This window comes from Xenopus laevis, chromosome 7L, assembly GCF_017654675.1.
Source record: "Xenopus laevis strain J_2021 chromosome 7L, Xenopus_laevis_v10.1, whole genome shotgun sequence".
In the NCBI taxonomy this organism is placed as follows: domain Eukaryota; kingdom Metazoa; phylum Chordata; class Amphibia; order Anura; family Pipidae; genus Xenopus; species Xenopus laevis.
In genome coordinates this window covers 104,015,098-104,036,758 of record NC_054383.1, presented here as the reverse complement: position 1 = coordinate 104,036,758, position 21,661 = coordinate 104,015,098, and the positions used below count along the sequence as shown (strand labels likewise).

General features: G+C 39.7%; 2 protein-coding genes across 2 annotated transcripts; both read left to right on the top strand.

The window, feature by feature from the left end:
* The first annotated feature begins 2,811 nt into the window (after positions 1-2,811).
* hes5.4.L (hairy and enhancer of split 5 gene 4 L homeolog) lies at positions 2,812-4,509 on the top strand. Its single transcript, XM_018226136.2, has 3 exons — positions 2,812-2,947; positions 3,414-3,594; positions 4,010-4,509. Exons 1-3 carry the CDS (start codon positions 2,882-2,884, stop codon positions 4,240-4,242), a joined length of 480 nt encoding a protein of 159 aa, XP_018081625.1. The 5' UTR covers positions 2,812-2,881; the 3' UTR covers positions 4,243-4,509.
* Positions 4,510-15,761: 11,252 nt separating this feature from the next.
* On the top strand, positions 15,762-17,088 carry hes5.3.L (hes family bHLH transcription factor 5, gene 3 L homeolog). The gene is given in 3 exon segments (NM_001088694.1): positions 15,762-15,919; positions 16,011-16,191; positions 16,729-17,088. Coding segments are annotated over 3 exon segments (552 nt in total). The 5' UTR covers positions 15,762-15,784; the 3' UTR covers positions 16,965-17,088.
* The last annotated feature ends 4,573 nt before the right edge of the window (positions 17,089-21,661 follow it).

Here is a 21,661-nt window from a genome sequence, read left to right as displayed (position 1 = left end):
ATCAAAAGTGCACAGAGTGCAGGGCAGTTCTGGGTCAGTTTGTGACCTGACACATAGGGGCAAATCCACTAAAGCGCAAAGTGGCTAACGCTAGTGCAAATTCGCCAGCGTGACATCATTTCATTACTTCGCCGATTTACTTTTACTAACAGGCGCTGGCGTAAATTTGCTAGCGAAGTGGACCTACTCTAGCGCTACTTCGCACCCTCATGCCAGACGAAGTTGCGCTATGGCGAAGGGACGTAACTACGCTAATTCACTAACGTGCGGATTTTCATGAATGTTAACTCTTGTGCCAGACTTGCCTTCGCCAACTGAGACCAGGCGAAGTGCAGTAGAGTAGATAGGGCTTGCTTCAAATATAAGTTGACATTTTTTCTAAGTCCCAAAAAACGCTGGCGTCTTTTCCTGTTTTAAGGGTGATAGGCTGAAAAATATTGTACATTTTTTTGGGGGTACCCTCCTTCCCCCCTACATTTCCTAACATATGGCACCTAAACTATACAGTGGTCAGATGTATAGGGCAAAATAACAACTCTATTTTATTTTATGAAGCTTTCCCAGTTTGTGTAGTGTAATGTATTTGGTGCTACACATACGTCCATTGTACTTTAAAGGTATCCTGTCATTGGAAAACATGTTTTTTTCATAACGCATCCGTTAATAGTGCTACTCCAGCAGAATTCTGCACTGAAATCCAATTCTCAAAAGAGCAAACAGATTTTTTTATATTCAATTTTGAGATCTGACATGGGGCTAGACATTTTGTAAATTTCCCAGCTGCCCCTGGTCATGTGACTTGTATCTGCACTTTAGGAGAGAAATGCTTTCTGGCAGGCTGCTGTTTTTCCTTCTCAATGTAACTGAATGTGTCTCAGTGGGACATGGGTTTTTACTATTGAGTGTTGTTCTTAGATCTACCAGGCAGCTGTTATCTTGTGTTAGGGAGCTGTTATCTGGTTACCTTACCATTGTTCTTTTTTTTTTTTGGCAGCTGGGGGTTGAAAGGGAGGGGGTGATATCACTCCAACTTGCAGTACAGCAGTAAAGAGTGATTGAAGTTTATCAGAGCACAAGTCACATGACTTGGAGCAGCTGGGAAATTGACAATATGTCTAGCCCCATGTCAGATTTCAAAATTGAATATAAAAAAATCTGTTTGCTCTTTTGAGAAATGGATTTCAGTGCAGAATTTTGATGGAGCAGCACTGTTAACTGATTCATTTTGAAAAAAATGTTTTTTCCCATGACAGTATCCCTTTAACTTGGCACCGTATGCAAATTAGGCATCACTAGCGTAACTTCGCTTTGCTTGACGAATTAACGCTAGCGCAACTTCGCTACCGTTCGCCTCCCTGAGCGCAACTTCGCATTTTAGTGAATTTGCATAGTGCTGGCGAAACTACAACTGGCGCAGTGCGGCGGAGTGTGGCGAAGCTATCGCCGGCGCAACTTCGGATCTTAGTGAATTTGCCCCATAGGCTGAATGAGGTCATCAGTCAGCCCATTTTAATGCCTTTCATCATTATACCCCAATGCCAAGTAAAGAGCCTATGCTGTTATTGGATCCTGGTGCAAAGGCAGTGGGGACACTGAGGAGACCCCTATGTGTAATGCTGGTCACACATACGCATACACCAGTATTTATGTAATAAAATCAATTTATGAACAGTATGGGGCAGATTTATCAAGGGTCAAAGTAAAAATTAGAAGCAAAAAAATTTGAATTCCAAGCTAGTTTTGCGTACTTTGACTATCAAATAGGCCAAAATTAGATTCTAATTTGAAAAATTTTTGACTATTCGAATATCGAAATTTATCATGTACTGTTGCTGTAAAACTTCAACTTTGACCATTAGCCATCTAAAACCTGCCAAATTACTGTTTTAGCCTACGGGGGACCTCCTAGAACTCATTAGTAGTCAATTGGTGGACTTTGAAAAATCAAAGTTTTATTTTTGAAAATACTTTGAATCAAATTCGATCGAATACAATGTTACTTTGTTTCGACCGATTCGAATACAGCCTAATTACCCGCAGAAAAACACTTTGATTTTTTTAATAAATTTCGGTTGGTCTTTTTTACTTTGAATTTTGAAGTTATGGGAGTTCAAAAAAACTCTCATTACTTCGAAATTCAACCCTTAATAAATCTGGCCATTAGCGTGTCCTTTGCTTGCCTATAATCTGGAGCTATTGCACCAAAACCAAATAACATGCTGACCAATGGCACATTTTGCACATGTATGGAGTCTTTTGCATATAATTATACATACTTGTCATGCCTTTAAATTCAGTGACTCACTCTTCTGCATCTAGTATCCAAACTAAATTCATGGTTTACCTTGCAAGTGTATTATCTGAAGTGTGCATTGTATGTCCAAAGAAGATATGATTTCATGTCTGGTTTCAATATGCACATGTTGCTTTAATCTTATAAAAAGGAAAGTCATAGCCATATTATGGCAATTACCTCACACCCTTTACAGCTGCTACCAGACATTTCCCTACTACAGAACATTTAATCCACCCCACCTTTAGGCACATGGAGCACGTGTCTTGTGACCACACGAGTCTTTCCCAGATTCTAATGTATCATTACAGACCTCTACCCTATTGTCCTTCCACACTCCACCTGCTCCTTGACAGAGGGTTGTTATCCTTAGGCAGTTCCACAGTTCATTTAGCATCTAGTAATTGAAGCTCTCTGTATTGTTAGGGACAAGTATTTGATTGGCTGCTGACTGTGGGAAACTTCAACAAGCCAAGCACTCACAGATTCTGCAGCTGATAAGGGGGTATAAATAGAGAACACATTCACATCTGCTGAACAGCACAAGAACCAGAGAACAGAGAGCTTGGCACAGACAGAGTGCAATAAATGGCTTCTACCCACGTTGCCCTGGACTGCAGCATGGAGAACCCAAAAGCAAAAACTTCCCTTAGGGTATGTATCTATGTTATTCTATCATTTGCTTCTCACAGTTTGCAGTGTTGCCTAAATATGTTTAAACTATCTATCTATCTATCTATCTATCTATCTATCTATCTATCTATCTATCTATTTATTATCTATCTATCTATCTATCTATCTATCTATCTATCTATCTATCTATCTATCTATCTATCTATTATCTATCTATCATCTATCTATCTATCTATCATCTATCTATCTATCTATCTATCTATCTGTCTGTCTGTCTGTCTGTCTGTCTGTCTGTCTGTCTGTCTGTCTGTCTGTCTGTCTGTCTGTCTGTCTGTCTGTCTAAACAGTGAGATAGTTAAATCAAAGTGCCACTATAATATAAGGATGAGACATTAAAAATAAAAATAGCACACATATACTCATCCCAATCTAACTACATTAAGTATTTGAATACATTCATTTAATCAAAATTCATCTGCCCTTGCAGCAAATAAGAAAGCCGGTGGTGGAGAAGATGAGACGGGACCGGATAAACAGCAGCATCAAGCAGCTCCGAATGTTGCTGGAGAAGGAGTTTCAGAGGCACCAGCCAAACTCTAAACTGGAAAAAGCAGACATCCTAGAGATGACAGTCAACTACCTGAAAGATCGTCAGCTCCAGATGAATGGTAAGGGATCATGTTCATGTTATATATACAGACTTGTCCACTCTCGCCCATACAGCATACAGTCTAGTGCTCATGTCTTATCAACCAGTGATTAATACCCATAGCCTGTAAATGCTTGATATCCAGATATCCCTTAATTGTTAACAGCGCCCCTAGTGGTGAAATAATAGAAACAAAGCTGATGTTTGGAAATCTACAGAGAATGCCTCAGTAAGAAAAGGCAATATGGCAGCTCCCATTTATCTGTACAGAAGCGGAGAAAAACTGTTTGTGTATGCAGTGCAATGTTTTTTTATGTTTCATCTCTAGTGATTGGGAAAAAATAGTAAATATAGAAAGAGTAAATGATATAAACACTATGAACAGTGTTTGTAAATAATCAGAATGATAACATTTGCTCTTTTTTCTCTAACAGCAGATGCATTTGCCCGGAAAAGCCCATTCCAAGATTATAAACAAGGCTACAGCAGGTGTCTAGAAGAGACTCTTCAATTCCTGTCTCAAACAGAAATGCAAAAACAGGCAAACTGGAAACTGATGCAGCATTTTAATAGAAATGTTCCAGCTGACAGTGATTTGCCCCAAGGTGCCCCAAGCCTCAAACACTCCTCATCCAACACATCAGAAATAATCTGGAGGCCGTGGTAATCACAGCAGCCCTTGCCTACTGCTGGAGGACCTGCATATTGCAGATCATGCCAGGGACACAGGGGTTAAAGACTGTTATATTAATGAAATAGAGGAATGCCCCCAGGCCTGTATGGATTGACCCTGAATTTCTCTTTAAAGTAGAAAAGTTACTTTTCATGTTTAATTACTAGTTGCTTCATGTTGAAGTGTTAATGGACTGTAGTATTTCAAAGAAAATGTAAATGCACTTAAATACATAAATATAAATGTTATATAATTAAATCATTTGCTGTTCCTTCTTGCTTTTCAAAGTATCAGGCATATAATTACACCTGTTCTCCCTCAAGGGCATTTTTGTGACAGGTATTTTAAGTTCCCTGTTTAAAGGAACCGTAACAACAAATAATGAAAGTGTTTTAAAGTAATGAAAATAAAATGTACTGTTGCCCTGCATTGGTAAAACTGATGTGTTTGCTTCAGAAACACTACTATAACTCATATAAGCAAGCTGCTGTGTAGCAATGGTGGAAATTGAAAAAAAGGCTATATGGCACAGGTTAAATAGTGGATAACAGATAACACCATTATGTTCTACAGAGTTCTGCTATCTGCTGTGTAACCTGAGCCTTTTTTTCTTTGAATGGCTGCCCCATACATATATATATATATATATATACATATATGTCCCACATGACAAGGGGGTAAGCCAGCAATGTGTGGGATCTTAGGGACTGGAGCTGTGTAAATCATACTGCATAACCTATGTGCACCTGCATATCTGATATTTGTTTTAATCAGTTATTCTTATTTAGTCTGTGCCCCACAAGACTCACAATCTAATATTTAAAGCAGTGACATTACTTGACTTTTCTGGGCCCCCATGCAAAAACATTTTTGGTGCCCCCCTACAAGTCATGTCATCACAACCCTCTCACACCTGCCCCTACAAGAACATGTTTTGTCCATTGCTATAATTCCCTGCTGACTGTTCTCCAGGACTATGGAATGGTGCAATTTGATTGGGGTAAACCTATCACTGACAGAAGCTTAGCACTTAGCAAAAGCCAATATGTAAATGTATTTTCCTTTCCATAATGTGAGTAGTTCTTCTATACCAGTGTTGACCAATCATTTGTATACATTGGCCAATTACTTAGTATATTAAAGGAGAAGTAAAGCTTAAGAAAGTAGGGCAGAAATGGTATACATTATGTTTTGGGCTTCTATACCAGCCTAAGGCAATCATGGTCCTTTAAGAGGGATGACCTGTGCCTCCAAAATTGGCCCTAGTAGTCCCCCATCTTCTTTTCTACTAAATCACTGTGCATGCTCTGTGCTGCTGTCAGTTAGTCAACGTAGGGGCTTACGCACACTATACTGAAAATATATGTAATATAAATGTCACAATATAGGGTAAATAATTCAGATTATTGGTACATGGCAGCTCAGAAATCTGCACAATTATCATTAGAATTAGGAATGTACCGAATCCACTATTTTAGGATTCAGCCCAATCCCGAATCCTTTGTGAAAGATTTGACCAAATACCAAACCGAACTGCGGTTAAAAAAAAAATGTAATTCATGAAGTCATGTGAATTTTTGGATTCGGATTCGGTTCGGCTCCAAATCCGGAACTGAATCCTGGATCTGGTGCATCCCTAATTAGAATTTAATAATCAGCCCTGTAGCATCAATTTATATGACAGGCAAATCTTATTTTTTTAATTTTAAAAGCATGTGCGTGTCACAGACACTCCTAACAAAATCCAAGATGGGAAATTTCTGTGACAACTTTGAAGGCCTGGCTCATTACTACTATAGAATTGCTGAACATTTAGGCTTGTTCAATAAGTTCAGTATATAAAATTTCCAGTCATCTTCCTTTTGAATATTAGGGGGGTCAGATAATAATAAAATAATAATGGCATCCAAACAGGTAATTTAAGATTGTGAGCAGTCTGGGGGCATACAAAACTCTTGGATGGCCATATCTTGCCTGTTGTATTTTCAGCAAAGGTTTGTTGACCTCCTTCCAGACAAGTGAAAGGTCCCTACAATTTTTTGTTGATTTGATCATACCCTATGGAATTTTGAACAAAACAAAAGGGCAGGATACTATTGCAAAGAAATTGGTCCAAATTGCCATGTTTTTGTAGTTTGCATCCTGCCCTGTGATTAACACCTATTGGTGCAGTTCTTTCCACATATACGTGAGCCTTTTTTATGAAAATAGTGCTGCCTGTATTCAGCAGCTCTGTATTTATAATGTACAGGGTGGGTGGTGGTCTAGCAAACTAGAGAGCAGTAAGTAGAGGGCTGACTTGAATCCCAACTGTGCTATGCTCTGCACCTTGCAACAGACTAAAAACACAGTGCAGGGTACAGATCCCAGTGCAGTTGGGGCACAAGTCAGCACCCACACTTATTGCCCACCAAAATGTTTGCACTCTCTAGCTTGAGTGTCTGAATGACCAACCCCCCCAGTATGTGCTATGAAGCATTTTTGCATCCCTTTGCACCTGGTGTAATTGTAAATACGGTCTCAAATGGACAAACATTCATCTTTATTATGTATGTTTTATTTAAACAACAGTGTATTTGTTTTCCAAAAAAAGGAAACACTCCTTTCTTACCTTAAGGGGCAGATTTATCATGGGTTGAAGTGAAAATCTGAATTTCGAATGTGTAGTTTCGAGTTTTTTTACGGCCAAAACTGTCAATTTTTTTTTATCATATACTGGCCTTTTAAAAACTCAAATTGACTATTTGCCACCTACAACCTGCCGAATTGCTGTTTTAGTCAATGGAAGACATCCTGGGATCAATTTGGAGTTGTTTGCAGCCTTCCTGACAATCAAGAGTTTTCGGGTGGATTCAATTCACCCGAGTTTTGAAAATTAGATCTTTTTTTTTTTTACTAAATTTCAATTGGTCGAATTTCGAGTTCATGGGAGTTTATGGGAGGTTTTTAAAAACTCACATGAACTCGAAATTCGACCTTTGATAAATGTTCCCATAAAAGTGAGTAAAACCAAGGCATCATTTATTTGCACTAAAGAAATTGTAGTTTTATTTACACAATTAGAGAGAGAGAGAGAGGGGCAAATTCACTAAGATTCGTAGTTGCGCCAGTGTCCGCTTAGCCACACTTTGCCAGGCGTATGTTCGCCAGCCATACGCAAATTCACTAAAATCCGAAGTTGCGCTCAGGGGAAGCGTAAGGTTGCGAAGTTGCACTAGCGTTAATTCGCCAAGCAAAGCGAAGTTACACTAGCGATGCTTAATTTGCATATGGCGCCAAATTGAAGTTACAATGGAGGTATATGTAGCATCACTACACAAGCCTGGGAAACCTTCAAAACAGCAAATAAATTTTTTATTTTGCCCTACACATGTGCCCACTGTATAGTTAAGGTGCCATGAGTTGTAGGGGGGAAGGAGGGTAGCCCCAAAAAAATGTTCGATCTTTTTCAGCCCATCACCCATAAAAAAAGAAAACACTCCAGCGTATTTTGGGACTTAGAAAATTTTTTAACTTTTTTTGAAGCAATCCCTATCTACTCTATTGCACTTCGCCTGGTCTGAGGTGGCGAAGGAAGTCTGGCGTAAAAGGTAGCGTTCAGAAAAAAGCGCGCGTCAGTGAATTTGCGTAGTGACGTCCGTTGCGCAAATTCGACAGGCGTAAGGGTGCGAATTAACACTAGCGAATTTACGCCAGTTGTCCGTTAGTGAATCTGCAAATTAATGAAAATGCGCTGTGCTAGCGAATTAACGCTAGCGTTAGGCGCTTCTTCCTTTAGTGAATTTGCCCCAGAGAGAGAGAGAGAGAGAGAGAGATTACACTTCTGTCCAAAAGAAACAAAAACAGAAAAGAAATTCCTGAAAAGAAATTCCCGCCAAAAAGTCCTCCTTGGCATACAGTCTGTGAGGTATTCTCTAGCTTATTAACATTCTGAAAAAAAGCCATCCTTTTTATTCTTGAGATTGCCATGAGCTCATACAGAAAATGAAGTAATCTGAAAGCGAACATGCCTGCTGCGCTTTCAGGGGGAAAAACAGAAGACAGCAATTGAATGGATTTATGTTTCCTGTCTTTTGATCTTTTTTTCCCACCTAGAAGTGTGCCCCTCTCTCAGAATGGTTTAATCTGCCAGAGGAATGCTGGCTATGGGGCTATGTGTGCTTTGAACGGCATTAACACTCTCCCAGCTTCTGTTCCATTCATTCAGTCTCCTTTTTATCTCACCCACCCTCCACCTGTTCATCTGTTATTATCCCAAGGTCATTCACAGTCAATTTAGTGAGCTGTAATTGAGGCCTCCATTGTTGGCTGGAGTTAACAATTGGTGGCTGAGTGTGGGAAAGACCAACAAGTGAGGCACTCACAAATTCATTTGCTGATGGAGTAGATTATAGACAGAAGCCTGTGCAGATTTTATCAGAGGATATACTAAACGTTACCTCATTCAGAATATCTCAGCCATTGTCCCCAGAAGATTTACTGATTGAATTCTCCTTGTCAAATTGCCACACAAGCTGGGGACATAAGAACCATTGAAAGTGTGTGGGGTTTGGGTTACAGGACAGTCTAGTTCTGACAAAAATGACATGTAATTAAACATTTGGTTCCAGTCATTGTGTAGTCTGGCATGTGGGACACATTCTTAAAAAAAGAAAAGACAGACACTCCACAAAATTCTGACATCATGCTGACTAGAAATGGCGGGAAATCCTCAAAGCAGTCTCCTGAATGGAGAGATCTAGCTGATTAACAGCATTCTACTTGACCACCATCTGTTAACTTTGATATGGCATGCAGAGTGAAAAGATGGCTGTGGAAGATTTTAGCTCTTTGAAGACTGAATAACAATAAGTTTGTACATTTGCAATAAGCGTTATTAATATAGAATTATGGCAGATATTTGGGATAAGTTTTCCCAAAAACTTGAACATATCTTAAATCGCATATCTCGGGATGGCACTCGGAGTGCTTTTTTTTCTGAAGTCGCCTCAAGTTTCCTTGTAGGGTTGCCACCTGGCTGGTATTTTACCGGCCCGGCCAGTAAAAATGAAGGTTGATCCCAATGTTATTAATGGGGAAAAAAGATAAATATATAGGAAGGCCGGTATTTTTTCCCAGAAAAGGTGGCAACCCTATTTCCTTGTGAGGCAACTTCGGGCGACTTCGGAAAACAAAGCGCACTGTTTGCCATCCCGCCGGTGATTTACATTCTAGCCGGTGGTAGGCAGTATGGGGAGATTAGTCGCCCCGAAGAAGAGGAGATTTGTCGCTGGCCGACTAATATCCCCGAATCTGAGTGTGTGTCTCTGACCTAAAATTGTTTGCAGACAGATCCAATTTTTACATTTGTTTCCCATGAAAAAAGTTTATTCAAATATAAAAAGCAAGAGGTAAAGGTTTCACAGACTGTGAAGCCTTCAAGAATAACCTGTTTAACTATATGCCTGTAAAAATATTTTTATAGCACTGTACATTAAAACAATATATCCACAGAACAGGCGGGGATCAATAGAATAAACGAAAACACACAAATTACACAATACGATATCATTCAAGGTTAAGGAAGGTGGTCCCTGACCCATAGAGTTCACAGTCTAAGTGGGTGATAAGATACTCTACCTATGGTTTTAAGACATTTTCTTTATATAACACAACCAGTTTAATCAGTGAGAAACAAGAGGAAGGAAGGGGCTTTGTCGAAAAGCTTGCAGTCTACAAGTGAATAATTCAAATGTTATCTGACAGATATGAGGTCATTCTCCTGCTTTCTCCTTTTTCGAAACCCTGCATTCCACTTGTGCAACCTTGGATCCGATTAACAGAAGAATAAATGGGCAAGAGGTGGCCACCTTCAGAAATGTTCTGCTTCACCAGACTAATCAGCTTTCAAAAGCAGTAGCCACAGAATTAAATTTTACATAAAAGGTCAGATTCTCATAGCAGTAGCAGGTACAAGCTGCTGTGAAGTTCTGTGGCTTGTGTTTACTGAAAACAGACCATTCACATACTTCACATGGCATTTTTTGTCAAAAGAAACTTTCCCTCCTCTTTTACTCATAAAAGAAAGTCACTAGTGCATTTACAAATGGCCCTCTGCTGCTGATATGCTTGAGGAGGCTGAATAATCTTGAGGCAATTCACAGTCAATTTGCCATGCAGTAATTAAAGTCCCATCTATTGTATAGTGCAAGGCTGCCATTGGTAAGACTGTGGGAAACTAAGAAGACAGAAGATTACGCTCTTGTGTCACACTGTTGTCACAAGCTGTCCATGATGTTATCTACATGATGAGCCTGCTAGGTTTATGGCCTGCATGAACCACTATCTTTATACACAATGAAACTTTATTTTATATGCTACTAAATGTATAAAGATCCACAGATGTGAGCTTGTAAATATTGGCTGTGGGCTTGTAAATATGACGTATCTGTCGATTCTATTTAATTCAATTTAAAACGGTATTTTTAAAAGAAGAGATTTAGGAGTGAAGGAAAAATCTGGTTATCCCTTTCTGACACCAATTTGCCAATATATGGTCATCTTAACGTCTTTCTCCTGAATAAGATGACTTTAGGGTCAGAGCACACGCTCAGATTCGGGGAGATTAGTCGCCCGGTGACAAATCTCCTCTTCTTCGGGGCGACTAATCTCTCCGAACTGCCTTCCGCTGGCTAGAATGTTGATCGCCGCAGGATGGCACTTGGAGCGCTTCATTTTCCGAAGTTGCCCGACGTTGTCTCACGAGGAAACTTCGGATGACATTGGAAAAAGTAGTGCTCCAAGTGCCATCGAGCTGGCGATTTACATTTACATTCAGGTATGGGACCTGTTATGCAGAATGATTGGGACCTGGGGGTTTCCAGATAATGGATCTTTCCATAATTTGGATCTTCATACCTTAAGACTACTAGAAAATCATTTAAACATAAAATAAACCCAATAGGCTGGTTTTTCTTCCAATAAGGATTAATTATAACTTAAGCTCCCCATAGATGCGACGATTCTTCTTGCAGAACGACCGATTTTAGCGAAGTCCAACCAATCCTTCGAAAGTATCGTGCGGTTAGTGGGATTCAAATGATCGTACATCTTACGATTTTTCGGCCAACATCTGTCAGGAAATTGATCGGCCAGGTTAAAAAATCTTTGTTGGTCCCAGTGCAATCTATCTATGTTTGCAGGGCAAAGCAGGCAGCTCCCTTTTGTTTTCCTGGCAAATTGGTCTTTTTAGTTGATGGTCAATTCGTACAATCATACGATCGTTCTGTGAAAATCGTGGTCTCACGATGAGGATCGGATCTTTTAAAAATCTCAACATCTATGGCCATCTTTAGTTGGGATTAAGTAGAAGCTACTGTTTTATTATTATACAGAAAAAGGAAATAATTTTAAAACATTTGGATTATTTGGATAAAATGGAGTCTATGGGAGACAGCCATTCTGTAATTCGGGACTTTCTGGATAATGGGTTTCCGGATAACGGATCCCATACCTGTACACCAAGGCTATTTTGGGTTATTATAAGAGGACAAATCGCCTTGCGCTATCAGGACCATAGGGGTTCCCCATGAGGACAGATATATATTACAGGTATGGGATCTGTTATCCAGAAACCCATTATCCAGAAAACGCTGAATTACGAAAAGGCTGTCTCCCATAGACTACATTTTATGCAAATAAACCACATTTGTAAAAATAATTTCCTTTTTCATAATAAAACAGTACATTGTACTTGATCCATACTAATATTTAATTAATCATTTTTGGAAGCAGAACGCACCTATTGGGGTTATTTATGTTTACATGATTTTCTAGTAGTCTTAAGGTATGAAGATCCAAATTATGTATAGATCCCAGGTCCTGAGCATTCTGGATAACAGGTTGCATACCTGTACAAGAAATAAAAGAATCAAAGGAATATATATATATATATATATATATATAATGTGTATGGGTAATGGCACATTATTTGTTTGGCAGAAATCTGTCTTTCACTGAGTACACTGGCCAGTCTCAGCTTGTATCTGCTTTTATTTCAGTGGCCTGGTGTGCCATTTCCATTACCCATACAATTGCTGGAGGTTTGTATTATTACAAACCTGCAACCCTCCACAACTCCCTGCACCCACCAACTGGTTGAGTTGTAGTTCAACAACAGCTCGAGGGTTGCAGGTTGACCTCTCTGCATTATTCATGACCCCCTCCCACAGAAATTTGATCTTCTCTCTGCAGCTGAATCTGTGTCTGTGTTTAATTAAATATACTGGTACATTTTTCACAATATAACCATACAAACCTTCTTATATTCAGCTGCGCCTGAGTAATTCTCATCAATGAAATAAATGGCTTCCTGTGCCTGATCCCAGAAGTCACAGTGACTCAATAGGACATGTATAGTAACCTGGCGCCATGGGTTGTGTCTCCAGTGACAAACAGACATGTTTCCAACTTGTGGGCTGATTATTAATATTATTATAAACAAAACATATTTCTAAATACATTCTACAAAGCTCAACAGCAAAGGAATGTATAACAAACAATATCTATAGCATAAAAATACTGACTGATACATGAGGTAAAGAGGACCCTGCTCAATAAAGATTACAATCTAAAATATATTTATGGTATGTATATTTTTATTTACAGTACATACTACTACTTTAGTATGTGGTGCTGTACATTTTTACAATATGGTAATGGAACAGACAAGAGGAACAAACATTGCAATTGATAACTATAAATATACAAGACCGATTAAAAAGGTCTCTGAACTTTGTGTGCATTAGCTTGTAAGGGGAAGATTGTTGGAAACAATCTGTTTTAAGGGATTTAATTGTTTTTCACCCATATCACATTTTTTTCATCAGTTTGTTTTTATTGGTTTCAATTTTAATATCACAACATGTAACAAGGAAGGTGTAGAAAGCTAAAAAGTAGGAAGAAGAAGAAGACAGTGAAAGAGATAGAAATAGCTAAGGGTGGGCATTCCCTTTTAGAAGTGATGTAAGTTCCATTAAAGGATAAGTAAACCTTTTAAATAAGTGAATGTAAAATTGATGAGGGTGCTATTCTAAGCACTTTTCTAATTGATATTCATTATTTATTTTCTTTTTATTCCATGATATTAAGGAATACATGTGCTGTTAATATGAATGAATTTTGTTACAACAGCGCCACCCAATGGTCGGTTTCCCACCAGTCTGGCCACCAAGTAGTCAAGGAATTTGTCAGGAGAAAGAAAGAGGCGGCTCTGATGTTCTTTTGTTTAGGAAAGATGTGAAAAAGGTTTCTATTTTTTTTTCCTAAGCAGAAGAACATCAGAGGAGGTGGCGTTGTTGTAACAAAATTCATTAATATTAGCATTGTATTTTAGGACAGTCCCAGAAACCACACAAGTATCGGGGCAGCCTGGATAGATCTGTGCCAGCCTGTGTGGGGTCAGGTAAACCCTGGTTAGAAATTTAGTGTGGATATACCAGTGCCCTACTGCAAGTATTTGATCTAGTATGTCCTTCCAGATGTCTTCATCAAGTTGATATTTGTTTTGCTGTGCACTAACCAACTGTCTGACTCTTGGCAGCTCTACATTCTCTCTTGATTGCTGTCTGGAGCCAAAAATTATGTTCACTCCATTTTGCAATAAAGCTTAATTAACAGCAATGATAATTATTCTTCTAAATAATCATCATTGCTCTTAATTAAGCAATGATTATTCTTCTAAATAATTATCCTTGCTGTTTATTAATTATTCAGAAGAAAGTTTTCCAGGAATTTTGGCATATTGGCGTCTGCATACAGACTGGCACTTGCACAACAGGAACCTGTAGTTCAATGCAATGGTGTTTCATTAGTGCAGGGTAGAGTCCTGCAGCGGGTCGGGTACCCGCAAAAACCTGCGGTACCCTGCGGGTTGCGGAAAGAAGTTACGGTGCGGGTATAGACGTGGGTCGGAGGTTCTGTGGATTTGCGGGTCATAGGTCAGACGCGGGTCTTCTCAATTGCAATTTTTACTCCTTTTTTCTGATGCCTACTTCGATGATATCACTTCCGGTTTACAATGACAGCACTTCCTGTTTTACTCCTTTTTTATTCTGAGCACGCCTACTTCCGATAATGTCACTTACATTCTACAATGACAGCACTTCCTGTTTCTTGATGGTCAGTGGTTCGCGGGTCCGGGTAGCGGATAATGTACTTGCGGGTGGGTAGCAGGTCCAAGCAGGTTGTGGGTATGGGTTCTAAAGAAATGGACCCGCACAGGATTCTAGCGCAGAGCTGTTTGTTTGGGGAAGGGGCAGAGCTTACCTTTTGGATTACATTACAGAGTGGGAATTATGACTATTTTCATGGATAACTCTAATAATATAGAGTATAAAATATATTATAGCATATTCTAATGGGACATTTTTAGAGTTGGCCAAACAGATTACCAGTCAGCCATGCTGCAGGATTATTTTCTGGACAGACAATTTTAAAGGGATGATATTGCAGCCTCATTCTCTAATGAGGTATAATAATGACGATGAGACAAGTAGAATAATGAACCTCATATTGTCTGCACTAAAAGGAAGGTTTACATGCAAGAGATACCATTACTTATTACTTGAATAGGATCATGTTTCATGGATTAAGGATAATACTGACTCTTTTTTTTAGGTTCATCTTTTCCATTAGTGATTTCTAGTGAATAGTAAATTCTCTAAAGTTTTTGGGTTTGTTTTCTTTGCAGATAATAAACCCTATCAGATCCGGCGTTTTAAACTGACTGAGGAATTATTAATACATTTTTTAATTTTAACCAGCTTCTGCTGATTTTGGGGCAATATGTGTAATTGATGGAGACCAGGCTAATAGGGGAACCCCTTTCCTTAACATTTACTAGAAATGTGTTTTAGCAAAAAGGATAAAATTATGTTTTATATAGAAGCACCCAAAAAGATACTGCTCTTTTAGTTTCTTTTCAATGAGTGGTATGCAGTCTAGAAGCAGAGACAGACAGACGGAATTACTGCAATTCAACAGCTCTATGGGCCCCTGCCCTGAAAGGGACAAAGCTTGTCATGCTGTATTTTGCCACAAATAGATACTATCAGTCACTTCTGATATAATTGCAACAGGTGAATAGTGTAAGCGAGTGTATGTGGTGGATTTTCCCAGCTAGGTAGAATATGTCTAGCCCTGTGACTCACACATATCATCCCCCCATCCATCCCTTGCCTGGAGGCATAACAAATGTAGCATGGTGGTGTTGTATTTAAAACAATCTCCTTGTTATCTCTCAGTCCTGCCTCTGGCAACAGGTCAGAAGCACTGTGGGTGGAACTTTCCCAGGTTCTGACAGTCAGACCATGTGTCCTTTATACAGCACACACTCCTGACATCTGGGTGGGGGTCCATTCTTTTGGCAACAGAAGCCAATTTCACAGGCATGAATGAAAGTGACTGTTGTCCTGGAGCTCTTCTGATTGGTTCCATGCTGTGGGAAACTCAGAGTAGACGGGGACCCATGCATTGACATGCAGACGTGAGGGTATAAATGCAGGGCTACAGACAGCTCTCTGAATTAACCTCTTTTACTAGCAGAGCCCATAACATGGCTGTCAACGGTGAAACCAATCTCATCTCCAGAGAATATGCTGCAGATAAACTAACTACTAAACAGAAAACCAAGGTAAATGCCTTTCTTTGTCAATGAGCAGGTTGTAGTTTATTGTAGTAGTATTTGTGTAACAGAATTAATGTATTGCCTTTTCATGTTTTAGATAAGGAAACCAATGGTGGAGAAGATGCGCAGGGACCGTATCAACAGCAGCATTAACCAGCTCCGGAATCTCTTGGAGCAGGAATTCCAGCTCCTCCAGCCTGACTCCAAGCCAGAGAAAGCCGACATCCTGGAATTAGCTGTGAAGTTCCTCAAGCAACAGATCTGCAGCCAACCACAAAGTAAGATTTTACAATCAATATAAATGGTGCTCAGGAGACCCTGTAGCTCTCTAAATAATACAAATCCCATTATCCTTATTATGAGGATTCAGTTTTCCATTTTAGGGAAAACCACAGCAGCCAGCAAATTTCCTCTAACAGCTGCTTCCCATGCTATTGAATGTGTAACACACTGTCTGTGCAGACTATAGAGCTATCATAGAAGTGCAATTCTCATCCCAGTAATTTTTCCTTTAGTGAGGAATATGGTGATCACATATGGTGCTCTCTAGGCCTAAAGAGGGGGAAAGTAGTGGTCCTAATATTATATTTTCACTGATAGAGAAACAGTTTTTCCATATAGTTAATTTAATATTATTGTTTCAGACTGTGAATTCTGGTTAGTTTCTTGGATAATTTTAATATGTTTAACATGCAATACCAGAATAAAATATAATAAACCACATCTTGTCTTTTCCTCTAGTGACATACTGTATAAAATCTCTATGTGCCTTTAATGGTTTCACGTGACTAATATTTTTTTATGCTTTGTTACAGATAATAAATCATATCAAAGAAAAGACTATCGAGACTTTAGTCAAGGCTACTCCAAATGCCTCCACGAGACGCTTGCCTTCCTCTCTTTTCACCGTGTTGAGGAGCACATGCAACTTAAACTGATTAATCATTTCCATTGTTTGGATACCCAGCCCACAAGCACTCCAGTCTCTTCTCCTCATTCCAAGGGGCCTGGGCCACTGGCTAGCACAAAGATTCTTTGGAGGCCATGGTAAAGGACAGTACTAAACACCTTCACAGTGATGCAAAGAGTTATGTGCAACTTGATCTGTGCTACCACTCTTTTGGATGGTTACCTTCATGTAATTACTGACTGCTTCATAATGAAGAATATATACTCAGTACAAAGGATCATACTTTTATATGGTTGGACTCAATTATGCTCTGTATATTTTTTTTTTATATGAAAGTTTATTTGAAGAGATATATTGGTTACCCTAGGCTGAATGCAGGCAGGCCGGACTTGCAACCCTCTGACAATTTGGCCCTGAGGAAACTTGCAAATTCTGCAATGGTTAATCCATGGCACTTAAGAAACAGAATTGAAATAACAGATTACATTATATTATATAGAGTGTGACAATCATGATAAAATGAATGTGTATATCAGATATGTCTTTTGACTATTTTCAGGACTTCTATAGTTAGCAAAGCGCTTACATTGTTCTACAATATTTGTAGCATGTCCCTTAGTTATGGTTATAATAACCACGTATAAAATGAACGGTTCATTGTTTATACCCTTGCAAAACAAGTAAGATGGAAATCAGATATGGAAATTATGCTTCCTATGTCAAAAATAAAGTGGCCTTTGAATGAACAACGGTTTGATATGTATTCTTCTTTCTATTTGCAAATATATTATGGTCAAAATAGGTAACTTCATGGATCTAGTGAGCAGATGCAGCAGTTGCTGAGGGGCCCATGACTATAAGGGTCCACTGGGGATCCTGACTGATACTTTCACTATGTGTGCGAGTATGTCTCTTTAGCTGTGGTTTAGAAATTTCTACAATACCCTGAGAGCCATTTAGTTGTCAAACGGTTAATGAGTTGTAGTTCAACAACAGACAAAGATCTGTATGTTGGGCAACCCTGATTCAGTTGTGGGATCTGTAAACATTAGCACACGTGCAGATTCGGGGAGATTTAGTCCATGGCGACTAATCGCCTCTTCTTCGGGGCGACAATCTCCCCGAACTGCCTTCCCCCTGCTAAAATGAAAAATCCCCTGCGGCAATGCACTTGAGGCGCTTCGATTTACAAAGTCGCCTGAAGTTTCCTTGTGAGGCAACTTCGGGCAACTTCGGAAATCGAAGTGCCGCAAGTGCATTGCCGCAGGTGATTTTTTATTTTAGCAGGCAGAAGGCAGATCAGGGAGATTGCCGCCACGAAGAAGATGCGATTAGTTGCCAGGCGACGAAATCTCCCCGAATCTGCCCGTGTGCTAAAGCCTTATCCTGAAACCCATTATCCAGAAAGCTCCAAATTATGGAAAGTCTGTCTCCAATAGACTCCATTATATCCAAATAATCCAAATTATTTAAAAGTGATTTCCTTTTTCTCTGTAATTATAAAACAGTACCTTGTACTGGATCCAAAGGAAGATATAATTAATCAAGCAAAACCAACCTATTGGATTTATTTAATATTCACATAATTTTCTAGTAGACTTAAGGTATGAAGATTCTAATTACAGAAAGATTTGTTATCTGGAAAACCCCAGGTCCCGGGCATTCTGGATAACAGGTCCCATACCTGATCATACCTCCCAACATTTTGGAAATAAAAAGAGAGACAAAAAAGTTGACGTGCAATTTTTTGTCCACGTCCATTTTTGTGGCCACACTCCTAATTACCATGTTCATTTTACAAAATGTCTGTGTTTTTTTCCCAGCTATTACAGTTTTGCTAATGAAGGTGAATTGCCCTTTAAGCTGTGCGTCTAACTTTTCCCAAGGGACCTGTTATCTTATATTGTTACAATTACTGTATTTATTTGCTTATCTCAAAAATGGTTACAAAAGTATCTTATCTGCAGCTCTGGGTGTTCTGGGCTCTCTGCCAGAAGCTAATTAAGTTAGAAACTTTGTTTCTTTTTATAGCTGTTCAGTGCAGAGAAAAACTGGATTTTCCAGTACAAATGAGGGACTGTGGGTTGAGCTGTCAAAAACGGGACAGTTGGGAGGTATGCTGTATTAGTAATATAGTTGCCCTCTTGCTTGACACCCTTTGATATGGGGACATTTTTCCTCTACATATTTATTTATATGGTTAGCTGCAATCTACATTTTAAATTTCCTGCCCCCTCAGTTCTAAGTTTATAACAATGTGGGGCCCATTTACTTAGCTCGAGTGAAGGAATAGAAGAAAAAATACTTCGAATTTCGAATGGTCGAATATGGCTACTTCGACCATCGAATAGGCTACTTCGACCTTCGACTACGAATCGAATGGTTCGAAGTAAAAATCGTTCGACTTTTCGACCATTCGATAGTCGAAGTACTGTCTCTTTAAAAAATACTTCAACCCCCTAGTACGCCACCTAAAACCTACCGAGGCCAATGTTAGCCTATGGGGAAGGTCCCCACAGGCTTCCTAATAATTTTCTGATCAAAGGAATATCCTTCGAGGGATGGATTAAAATCCTTCGTATTGTTCGATTCGAAGGATTTAATTGTTCAATCAAACGATTATTCCTTCGATCGTTCGATCGTAGGAATAGAGCTAAATCCTTCGACTTCGATATTTGAAGTCGAAGGATTTACATTTGACAGTCGAATATCGAGGGTTAATTAACCCTCGATATTCGATCCTATGTAAATCTGCCCCTGTGTGTTACAAATACATAGTCAGTTTTCTGTCTTGCTCCTTTCAGTTCCTGACATATGTAATAATAACTAGTGAATATTAAATGATTTGTTTACAGCTTGAAGGAGATAGTTCAACACTTCCCTCTGCTGGTCAGTTAGGGGCATGAATACTAACACTGGAGACAAATATCTCAAGAGAGCTCAGAAGATGTTGCCCATAGCAACCAATTAGATCTTTGCTTTTGTTTTTTTTTAACTTGTAGGTGTCTAATTTAAATGCTAATTGATTGCCATGGCTCTCATCTGTTAAGATATTTATCTCCAATGTTAGAAACATGTCCCTTATTCACTTAAAAAACAATTTCACTGCACTCTGCCTTTACTATTAGTATATTGCACTATGTCAGTTTATATTGTGGGCTACAAGAAGAACATTACTGCAAGTAAAGCAAGATATAGTCATAGATGAATATTTCTCAGAGCTACCCCACTCATCCTTCCTTCCCTATTTGAATGGCCTAAAATGTATTGTACCTTCCTTGGGGTCCCCCTTTTCCTTTATTTCCAATTGGAATTGCCCCCCCCGGGGACCCTGTCCCATTTCATCCTTCTTGGAATTTTCCCTTGGCACCGCTTCCCTTTGATCCCTCTAGCAATTGTCCAGGCCCAAAATTAGCCAAACTGAATTCAGGCAACTTTTCAACTCTTGGAAGTGCCTGTGTCTGATTTTAAGGTACCCCTCCCCCCCTCATGGAATTGTACAGGTACAAAATAGGCCCTGCTGCCCATGGGCAACTTTTACTCCTCTTAGAAACAAGAGGAGCAAATTTGGATGATTTTTAAACCCTTGTTAAGTCTGTCTGACCCGGGTGGGCAGGATCACCATGAGTAGCGCTTAGGGTTGCCACTTTTTAAAATAATCTATACCGGCAGGTGGAGGGGGCAGTGTTAAAAGGGCAGGGTCGCGCCGATAAAGGGAAGGGGCCGTGACCGTTATTGGCTGGCCGGGTCGTGACGTCAAAGGGGGCGGAGCCATAAGCGCGAATTTGGCAAGAAGCCCAGGTAAAAGGTAAGTTTGGAGCAGGCTGGGGGCAGGCCACGGGCTTTTTTTAGGTGTATTACAAATTTACCGGCAGCTACATTGCCGGTAAATTAGTAATACCGGCCCCGGCCTTGGCTGGTGTTTTACTGGCTAGGCCAGTAAAATACCGGCCGGGTGGCAACACTAGTAGCGCTGTAGAAAGTCAAAAGCCCCAAAAGGGTATTGGAGAAGACCAGTGTCTCCTGCTTTACAGTAGGAAAATCCAGAAGCCAGAAGCTAACCTCTTCGCTACTATACCATCTGCTAGAGCCAGCTTGCCTGTAATGTGGGGAAGAAGGTGTGTAAAATGTACACACTAAAGAATTTTTTGCGCACATAGCCAAGAAGGAATTAGAGGGAACATTGTCTACAACTATCTATGCCCACCATAATTATCTTTCGAAGACAATATGACATTTTATTCAAACCAAATTTCATAATAATATTAAACATTAGCCAATGTGCTTACAGTGACTCCACTGAGCCTCTTCCACAGGCTGTAGCATTTCATGGAGGGCTGAGGGACAATTGGGGAGGGCTACAGTTAGGATTGCCCCCTTTTTTGGAAAAAAAATACTGGCCTTCCTGTATATTTAGATTTTTTCCCTATTAATAACATTGGAGTCCAACATAATTTTTACCGGTCAGCCCGGTAAAATACTGGCCAGGTGACAACCCTAGCTACAGGTTGACATAGAACTAAGGGACCATGAAGTGGGGGAAAGAAGAATGACAAAGGCGCTGACAATGGATTGTGGTGGGTCGAAGAAATCTTTCTGGGTTGAGGGAACATGGGGCTGGACTCACATCATGGAGATGGGAGCTGAGGTGGATTATGAAGGGCTGAGGACTCTAGAAGGATAAATGAGAATGCAGAGGACAGACAGAGGTGGGCTAAGGGACGATATCGGAGGAGACTGAGGACGTTACCAGTAGGGTTGCCACCTGACTGGTATTTTACCGGCCTGGCTGGTAAAAATGATGGTTGAGCCCTATGTTATTAATAGGGAAAAAAAGA